At 39.5% G+C, this 10,473-nt stretch overlaps 1 protein-coding gene across 1 annotated transcript; it reads right to left on the reverse strand.

Moving 5' to 3' along the window:
- Positions 1–2,618: 2,618 nt before the first annotated feature.
- LOC111606281 (oxygen-regulated protein 1-like) lies at positions 2,619–9,453 on the reverse strand. Its single transcript, XM_023326786.1, has 5 exons — positions 9,392–9,453; positions 6,489–7,137; positions 5,479–5,635; positions 4,229–5,106; positions 2,619–2,630 (listed from the first exon to the last, which is right to left on the reverse strand). The coding sequence occupies exons 2-5, from the start codon at positions 7,122–7,124 to the stop codon at positions 2,619–2,621; spliced, it is 1,683 nt and encodes a 560-aa protein (XP_023182554.1). The 5' UTR covers positions 7,125–7,137; positions 9,392–9,453.
- Between the last annotated feature and the right edge of the window lie 1,020 nt (positions 9,454–10,473).

Here is a 10,473-nt window from a genome sequence, read left to right on the forward strand (position 1 = left end):
CTTCTTCAGACTGCTGTTTAGGACCTTCCACAACTGCCTCGTCATTTGACTCTTCCAGCTGTGCTGTCAGTGGAATTTCCTGATTTTGTGCATAGCTTTCCTTAAATTTTTCTACCTTACTTGCTTGTTCCTCCTCAGAACTGCAGTCTTTTTCATAGTAACTTAAATTTTCTTCAGCTAAGCTTCTCTTTTGCTTATTTTCATCTTTTGGCTGCACTTCATCCACATGCTCCTCACAGCTGCTGTCATCATTGCCACTGTCATCAACATTAAATCTAAAAATCTTTTCTAAACTTTCAGATATTATCAAACTGCTGTCCTCGTTTTTGCTGCATACATCAGAATTTTCTAATAGATCAATCGAGTCTCCTTCAGGAGAACTTTGCTGTTCTGGCTCCTCGGTATACTGGGCCTCATCTTCTGAGCTAACCTGATCTTCCTCCGGCTCCTCTGTCAAAGCCTCCAACTCTCTACCTTTTTTTGTTTGTTCTGCAAACTTAGGAAGGGGTTCCTCCTCCTCTTCCTCATTGCCAGACAAACTTTCTTCAATAATAACCTGCAGTTTTTTACAATCAACTTCAGGCTGAGCTTCCTCTGAACATGTCTCTTCTACATCTGAGCTTCCTATACTATGATCGGTACTTAAACTTAATCCCATACTGTCCATTTGGCCTTGTAATACCATACTTTTAGTCTCTGTTGAATCTCCCTCTTGCAGTTTTTCACCACCTGTATTTAATATTGCCTTATTCCCTTTTACATCAACTTCCACATAATAGTTTGAGCTTGGCTGCTTCTCCACAGGCCGATTACCAAGGTTAGAACTTGCACTGACCTCTTGTTTTATCCCTGGATGTGTAACTTCTGCTCTCTTTTCTGGACCTTGCTCACAATAATCTTGACTGGCACTTGGTATCATCTGAGTTTCCTCATCGGGAGCTGATTTAGCATTCTGGGTTAATTCTGTCTCTAAGTTTTTCTTACTTTGTGTTAGTTGCCTACAATCCATGTACAGCTCTTGCTTCACAGGTTTTGTCTCACTGCACACATCTCCACTAATTTTTGCCCTTTCTTGTGTTGATTTCTCACTCATATATGCCTGCTGGTGCTGCTCATGCCTTTCCAGATTACCTTTGCTTGCTACATACTTACATGACTGTAAGTTTGGAGATGTGGTACTGCAAATATACTTTTCTTGTGGGATATTTTTGATATTAGAAACAGAATTTGACCAATCTTGGCACCCATTGTCCTCAGTTGTTTGACCTAATGGTTTGTATGTTGCTGCTTCGGAAAGCACAGCAGTTCTGTCCTTTTCTGGTTGTTTTGGCTGGTTAATGTTAGTTACTATTTGAACAGTAGACTTCACATCAGCATTTTGTTTGTCATCTTGAGCAACACAGTCTTCGTTTGAGATGTTTTGTGTATCTTCATGATTGCTTTGGTCTGCCAACAGCCTCGGTGTGGCAGAAGGCATACTTCCTCTATGCCTACCATCATCTACAGCTTCTGAAAAAGAAACCAACTCTTCCTTTAGCTTCTGAGGAATGTCTAGGTTTTCAATAAGCTCATTAATAACCGTTTCTCCAATGCCACAGTCTAGTTCAGGAACTGCTACAATCCCAAGTCCAGTTTCTGAAGTGTTAGGTGTTACGCTGCGTGTTTTGGATCTGTCGCCAAGTTCCTGGAAACCCCTCCAGCTTTGCAGAAGCTGCGTTGAAGCTGATTGTTGCAAATCTGATAGACTTGTTCTCAGTCTTTGGGAGTCCTCGATGTTGGCAATTTCTTTGAGAGAATCAATCATTTTTAATGCCTCTGCACAGCTGACGTTGTTTGCGTTTAGCTCTTTCATATTCAGGTTTGTCAAGCCTTCCTTCAAGGTCATAACAGCCAGAAAAGCAAGAAGAACTTTAGATGAGGAGCCAAATGTTGAGGCCACATGAGAGGAAAAGTCAGGCATGCTGTTGGACTTTTCCAAACAGGATGGATGTTTATTCTTGGTAATTTGTCTTATTGATTTTATTGAGTAGCAGATCTTCTCAAGGACTGGCTTCATGTTCGACTCTGGTATCACAGATATATCTTGATCTCCTCCTGAGACCTTACCGTCATCACTGTTATCAGCTTCCATCTGTGCTGTTTGGTGGATTTCTATTTGGGATGATGTTTTCTTTGGTTTCCTTTTGTGTGGTTCTGAAGGGCTGTCCAAAGAGAGGTTTCTTGGAAGCAGCTTTTTGCTGAGTTTTTGCCTACCGGGTGGTGAGACCATATCTAGAGATTTAGAGCCTGGGGAAGTTCTCTGGAGTTCTTTTGTTTCATCGTGTTTTCTCTCTGTTAATGGGCTAGCATTGGGTGTTTCAGGTTTTTGTGGTCCTTTATTTGAAAGAACTTGTCTATCCAGGAGGCGTCTAGTCATTGGTGATAGTTTTGGAGAAGTATTTTGAAATTCAGAGGACTTCTTGTTGTGGAACTTCCTTTCTGGAGATGGACTGCTTTTTAATTTTGCTCTTTTCATCAAACTCTTAGGTGATTGTGTCTCAATTTTTGTTATGTGAAATGGAATATTCCCCACAGCAGATGTTTCACTTGATACAATACTGGAAGAAGACATTCTTCCATCAGAGGTTAAGCTAAGTGGAGACACAGAAGTACAGAAGGATGGAGTGCCCACCTCTAAGACTGGTTGCTTGGTCTCCTCTGATGTGACTTCAACCTGTTGTGTTGTCCCTGTTGAACAGATTTCATTTCCAGTAGTGCTGATGGGAGTGGATAATGCCTTGCTCTCTTCATTCTCATTGTTATGTGAAACATATTTATCCACAGTGGCCTTTCTGAGAAACATTTGTTTTTCCAGAGAGCGATTACTGACCAAAGGAGCTCTTTTAATGGATGGTGTTCTGGATAATTCTGCTCCCTGTTGATTCTTGCTCTGAGAAGATGATTTTTCCAATGTGGTATCATCTGGTGATATGACCTTGTCAGAAGTAGGACTACTACTTAGTGAATAATTATGTGATCTTTGACTGCTCATAGGGCTGCTGGTTGTAAATATTGCATCATTTGTGAAATCATCTGCATTCAGTAGATCAGGCGGAGGTGGTGGTAGCTCCATGGAAAGTGTACCAGTAAGTGTGGCCATGTCTTCTTCTGTCTCAGTTCTCACAGGAAGTATTTCAGAGCAGATCCCATTTAGAAGAGGCATAGCTTGTGTATCTTTCTGGCTTAAGCTGTTGTAGTTTTCTCTATTTGCATATGCTGTACAGTTGTCAGAATTTTTTGGCCTAACTCTGGTTTTCTCCTCTGCAGGCATTGATTTGTTTTCGAAAGACTGTACTCTAAGCTTGACTGAAGGGGAGATCACATTTTCTGGTGAAGAGAGTTCAAAGATTTTGCTTGTTTCTGATGTTTCCTCCGAAAATGTTCCTACTTTTTTCTGTGCAGAAAACCCTCCTGCTATTTGACTTTCTTTGTCTTGGTTTGATGATGGGTTTGAATGGGCCATCTCAAGCCAATTCTCTACATACTCTTTAGCAATAGAACTGGAGGGGTAAAATGATTGCAATGGCACATCTTTATTAATATGCAAGTACTCATTTTTGCTCAGTTCTCTTTGTGGATGACTTGTTTCAGTTTGTGTGTTAAACAACATTTGCTTGTTCTTTTCTTTCAAAGACAACTGAAAATTTACATTTTTAGCATTTGGCTTTGGTAAGTTGTTCCAGGTTGGTGTCACTCTCCTTTTTATGTTTTTTGTTGTCTTTATTTTAGCTCCATAAATTTTCTTGATGAAGACAGCGCTTGAGAAAGGTTTCACTGTTTTATGTTTTTCAGCTGCTTTTGTTGAACTCTTCCTTTGTCTCTTACCTGGCATCATAACCAGCCTGACATGTTTCCCAACCAGTTTAGGTTTTGAGAAAACCCTCAGATCTTTCCTAACCTCTTTTTCAACGGGCTTGTTGTGACTCTTTGTAAATTGCTGGAGTGTTTCTGTTTTTGCTCCTTGGACTGCGCCAGCTTTTTGAGAGGCCAGGTGCAAATCTGATGTTACAGACCTGCTGTCAGTTCTGTACGTACTAACTGGCTCAAAGGCTGGTGAAGGTGAAGGTTCAAATTCATTACTGGAGCAAAGCTGCCTGGTTTCTGAGGTAGCTCCAGATGCAGACATACCATGAGCACCAACATTTGCAAGAAAATTGTCATGACATGTCTGTTCATATATATGCAAGACTGCTTCAGTAACGTCCTCTCCGCCCGATTCAGTCTGCATAATTTCAGTGGATTTGAATGCAGAAATATCTCTGCTGTTGACATCCACAGAGCCGTGTTGTCTTGGTTTGGGAACTGGTTTTGCCCTGTTCTGATTCTCCATGTAGAACTGCTCTGTTATTGTCCTGTTCTCTGTCTCTTCTCTGAAAATATAAGAACCAGTCTTTCCTTCTCCAATTTCATCCATAGTTACAGACTTAATGCTCTCCACAGAAGCTCGGAGTTTGCTTATTTTCTTGCACCCTGGGGTAGGGACTCTTCTTGATAATGGCAAAGACCCATTGTGGTCTTTATTATCATCCTCCTCCTGAAAAGTGTCACTGACAGCTCCATTTCCAAGTGACGGTGGATCATCGTCATTGCCGTCTCTGGTTCTGTCCTTAAAGACAATGTCTGTGGAAGTAGCAGAAGTTTGAGAATGATTTGAGCAAACCTCCTGCTCTGGATCTGGCAAACATGCCACATCAGCCTGATCTGCAGCAACTGAACGTGTCAGGGTGGTCGTCCAGTGAACAGTTTCCTCTTCTTTAATCGTCAGTCGTACCTTCATCTCCACCGTCATGCTGCCATCCTGATTCACCCGAAAGGACTTCTCAATGTTGTCGTCATTGGGCAGAACGCTGTCCTGCCCTTCATCACCATTCCTGTTGCTGAGACAGGTGTCCTCCTCCGTCTCTGCCAAAGACTCCAGTATTCGATCTGAACCCGACTCAATGGAGTTAGTTGGTAGATCACAGGAGTTCTCGCCAACACTGTTGTGAATCTGATGGACGATGTATCTCTCAGACGACGTAGAGAAATTTCTAGACTTTGAAGAAAATGAAGGTGTCATTTTTTTGGCTTTTCAGAGAGTCCAGAAGATCCAAAAAGGGTTTTAAATAGATGGAAAATTAAAAATAAAAATGCCAGAAGTTTCCAGAGAAGCATGAAGGAAAAGAAAAGAAAAGAAAAGAATAAGAGAAGTTAGACAGACTGAATGGCTGCTCCTCAAGAACATTAGCCTGCAAACCTGTGCATGTAGGTCATCTACAGCATTACATACAATATTATCACCTCAGCACTTTCTCAAGCTTTATCCCTTGAGGGATGGCAGATTACTGCAGCACTTATACGCCATGCTAATGAAAGGCTAGCAAGCACACTTCTTTAAAATACATCTACAATTGTTCTCCTAAATAAATAAATAAATAAACCAACTTCTTTTTTACTTACAGACTGATGTCTTTTGTCTTTTATAAGCCCTTTGCTTGGTAGGTCGCCTTGTTGGACTTGGAGATTTATCTGCACCATACACTGCAGGCCTGAAAGGCTCCCTGCCTACAGCCACCACACTTCCAGAGCACAAAATCAAACCTGGAAGACCATCAATCTGAAGCAGATAGAAAATAAATATTTAATCACTTTGTAGTAGTCCATCTCTAACTATTCCATGTTATAAATCTTTATTAAATATTTACTCATTCTTTTAACTTAACCTCTACAAAACAATCTTCTGTTTCTTCATGGGATTTTTGAGGTAGCATTTGGGAAATCCATCAAGACTTGGATATAAATGAGAACCAATATTTAACAGTTCTCCAGAATTCCCACGTCTTTCAACTTTTTTTACACTTTGTCATGTTACAACCACAAATTTTAGTTTTTATAGGGAATTCATGTGCTAAATGAACACAAAGTAGTGCAGATTTATGAAGTAGAATGAAAATGCATTTCATAATTTCCTGACAGACGTCTTCTGCAACCGCTAACATGTTTTCTTCCAGGATTGTCCTGTATTTAGCTCCATCCACCTTCCCAACAATTCTGACCAGATTCCCTGTCGCTGGTAGCTCATGGCTGCTCCACCAGAAATGCTCTTACTGCCTAACCTATCATTGCGAGGTTGCAGCCAGACATGACTATTCTTTCCATTTTAAGATGCTAGATATAACTGTGGTCAGTGAAATGTAATCAACTTATTAGGTGGTTCTTGAAAGTGATTTGTTGCAAACCTCAGTATAATACATTGACATTTGTAGCATGACACAATGTGAAAAGGTTTAAGGGGTACTAATGCTTCTGCAAGGTGCTGGGGGTATTAGATGAGCTGGAAAAGAAGCCTTTCACTTTTTCACCTCGTGTGACGGTCACTTCTTGCCAGGTTCAAGTTCATGTTAGTACTGTAAGGGTCAGTATTTGCACGAAAGGAATGACTGTGTGTGGTAGTGATGGAAAACTCTTACCCGTCGTCCATCCGGAGTGTGTAGTTTGCTCACATGGAACTGCATCAACTCTGAGATGTGTCCCAGGATAGACTCATAATTTGGTGTAGTCTTCTTGTGTAGCACCACAATATGCCTGATGGAGGGGTCTCCATTGCGGAAAACCACAAGTTTTTTGGGTGTACGAATTACCCCTATGCCGTCTCTGTGGATGTTTTTCCTGCCTGGGAAAAACCTTGCTGTCCTGTGGCGAGAACTAACAGGTCTCGCATGGTACCAAGGTGGTAGCCTCCTCCGGGCCAGGGCCAGGTCAATGGGCTTGACTTTCCTGGTGTCGGAACAGATGTACGATTTCCCATCCTCCAGCTCGTCTAGAGTATTGATGCCATGAATCCCTCGAGGAGTCGTGATGTTCCGGACTCCAAATGGCAGGGGAACCTTCTTGGAAAGACTGTCCAGGAGCGCATCGAACGTTTTACAGGTCCGGTTGTTGATGACCACTCGAAGGCCACTGAACTGAGGATCCCCACTTTTGTAGAAGCAGACCCGCTTTGACAGGATGGTGTTGGTGATGCTCGGGTGGTGCGAAGTGTCAAAGGTGTGCCCGCTCCCTGATGTCTGGTCAGGAAGGGTCCTCCGAAGCCCAGTTTCATTCATCTTCTCTGGTTGACTGCAAATAAAGATTTAAGAAGACATTTAGAAAAGAACAGGATTTTCTACCTTTGTGTTTTATTGCTTCTACTTCCTAATCCAAGTACACTACTATAAAAGTTTTACATGCCCTCTTCTCCCCCACTTCCTGACCCATTGCCATAAACTCAGCAGTAGAGGTTGGTCAATAAAATAACTTTCCTTCTGCAAACAAACAACAGCTGACCTTTTGTCTGAGATCTTTACATGGGTCACTGACATTTGTGCTTTTGTCTTAGTAACAATACAATTTATAACTAATATGCACTCATTGTCTACTTTACTAAGTGCACTGCATTACTAGTGCCAGGTTGGACCTTCAGAATTTTCTTCATTGTTTGTGACATGCATTCAACACAGAGGCAGCACGACACATCTGGATTTTGTGTAAATTGGTTGGATTATCTTGAATTGATATCTGGAAATGGTTTAGGTAATTGGAGAACAGTGAACTCCATTGAAGTTGGAGAGGATTTTACCTTAGGGGGCAATAAATGCTGGAAGTAACCAACCTGTTATGGGGCCATAAAAGGACACACATTGTCAACAACAGCATTCAAATAGGTTGAGGTGCTAAATTGATGCTCAGTTGGTACAAAGAAGCCAAAAATAAGAAAATATCCTCCACAAAATTGAACCAACACCTGGCAGACTGAAGCACTGAAGCCAGACTGGATGGATGTGATCCTATATCATCTGAATGTTTCAGCTGATATCAAGACTTATTGGACCAGTCTTGATATCAGAAATTATAAACAGATTTATAATTTTTATAAATCTGTTCATTTGTAAAAATTAACAGATTTTTATAATCTGTTAATTTCCAATTTTGGCAAGCTTCAATAAATTGTAATCTTGGTTTCCTACTCTAACTAATACTATGCCATTTGAGGTGGTCTTCTTAGTACTTGGGCAACTGTTGCCTTTCCGTTATTTCGTACCACTTAGGTCCATTTTCATCTGACCTCTGACATCAGCTAGGTGTTAAGTCCACACAGTTGGTGCTAGCTGGATACTTTTTTGTTCCCTCACCATTCTCTGTAAACCTGAGAGATATTTGTGAATGAAAATCCCAGAAAATCAGCAGATTCTGAAATAATCAGAGAAGCATGGCAATAACAACTATGCCACATTCAAAGGCACTAACATTTCTTTGCTTCATTGTTCTAATCCTCGGTTTGCAAATTTCCTTCAGTGCAACAAGATTGCTAATTTAATTGAGTTGTATTTGTGCTAACTAGTAATTGAACAAGTAAAACCTTGGAACCACAACAGGAAAAGCTGCAGAGTTATTCAAATTTACAATGAATTTGATAAGACAGTATACATATTTTTTTACCTTCTAAAAGCAAGAGATTAAATGGGGTTTTTTCTGTCTTGACTTTGGTTTATTTGAAGACATTAAATAAATGAATGTAGTAAAATGAACAGGAGTCCTCATCTCGTCTTGCTTTTCATGTTCCAAGATGCTTTAAACTTTTTAAATTATTGATCTGACTATAGACAAGTTTAAGCAAATAGCTATTTTCTAGCATTTCCTGCCTTATAACTCACCAATACACATTATTCCTCATTTAGGAGGCCTGTTTTTTGGTCTTTCCCTCTTTCAAGAGTGACTAAATGAGTGCCATGTCAGAAGGTCACTGATGTGGCTGCTGTTCTTTAGTAAAAAAAAACTTTGTTTCTCATTCCTCTGCTGAAGAAACTCAATTACATGTTAGCACATAGAATTTTTGCTGTTTTAAGGGTTTGTAAGCGTGTTTATTAGGGGCTTTGCTAAGGTTGTGTTTGAGGCAACATAAACAGTTCTTGTAAACACCTGATTAACCTCTTGCCAAGCATATGTTGTTTACTTTGTCAGGTAGTGGTCATCAACTAACATGACCTACCTTCTGCTAAGCTAGCCAGAAAAACACATCGATGCACATATATGCTTCTAAAGAGCTACAGAACCTTTTGTTACCCTTTTCATAAACATTTTTTATTCAATTATTTCATTATAAATTTTAAGTAATTTTGTCATTTTTTTAAAACATTTTTTATGTACAAAACCCACATGATTAGGGTAAAATTAGCAGTAGAACTTTTCATCTATCTTTTCTAAATGTAAGTATTTTCAAGCACTTACAGAAAAACCTATGCTTATCTGATACCTGCAACACTCAAAGTACAAAGCAGTAAATACGTCAAACAAAACTGAACTTGCAAACAAATGGAAACAAAAAAAAGCTCACCTTTATTAACATTAGAGTCCCAAATATTTTTAAAAGATCCATGGATTCTCATTGCGTGCTGCACTGCACCACTGTTGCTGAGCTAACTGACAGTAGGAGTTTATTCCAGGAGACACCATCATTGGCAATTTGCTTAATCTTTGCTCAGAGGTAATCTTCACTGCAGGTGCAAAGCTTGGAAATCCTCTTTGGGAAGGTATGTCACACCTTATGGAGCTATCATAGGAGGCCCAAGAACTGGTCCAAAAACCATTGAGATAAATTACATGTTTTATTTTTAAATCGATTTTGTTTAGGAAGAACATTAATAGTGGTGAAGAAAAATCTTCCAAAATCATTACCAACGGCTGAAATTGTGTAAACATATTTTTTGTGTGTGTTTTTGTGTGTTTTTGTGGATATTTTCTAAACAGCTCTGCTGTTTTAAATTGAGAAATAAAATAATGTGAGCAAGCTTTTCTGAATGACAGATGGTAAGTTAGTGTCCACTTTATAAAATACTAGCAGGTCTCTAATCTCATTAAGGACCTCTTTCCAGAATAGGGATTAAAGTGTTTTCGATTCTCAGGACCCTTACAGAGGAGCACTTGTTTTCAACATGAAAGTGTAAGATGTTAAATTTATGGCAGTAATGAAATCCAAAAAGTACTATATTTTTATGTATATTTTCGTCCTTTTTTATAATTATTGCTTGCAGTTTATGGAAACCCATAATTATTTTTCTCCAAAAGTTACAGTGTTACCAGACCAATAAAAACACAGCAGTTTTTGATGTGTCTTGAGCAACATTTTATCCATACATTTTCCTTCCACTAAACTTTCCATTAAGATACTTGTGTACAACTCTCGATAAATAACCTTCTTTCATAATTGCATTATGTATTCTTCCATCCATGTAAAATGTGTTAATTGTTGTCTTATTGAAGAAAATCAATAGAAAAATAAGATTTGCAACAGATTTTATGTTGTGATAGCCATTCTATGGCTATTGCCAAGTTTACTTATACGTCTAGCCGGCCCTAACTAAGCTTTTTCAACATAGTGGATGTGAGATGGGGACACTATTCAGACAGCTAAGATGA

This window comes from Xiphophorus maculatus, chromosome 21 (assembly GCF_002775205.1).
Source record: "Xiphophorus maculatus strain JP 163 A chromosome 21, X_maculatus-5.0-male, whole genome shotgun sequence".
Taxonomy (NCBI): Eukaryota; Metazoa; Chordata; class Actinopteri; order Cyprinodontiformes; family Poeciliidae; genus Xiphophorus; species Xiphophorus maculatus.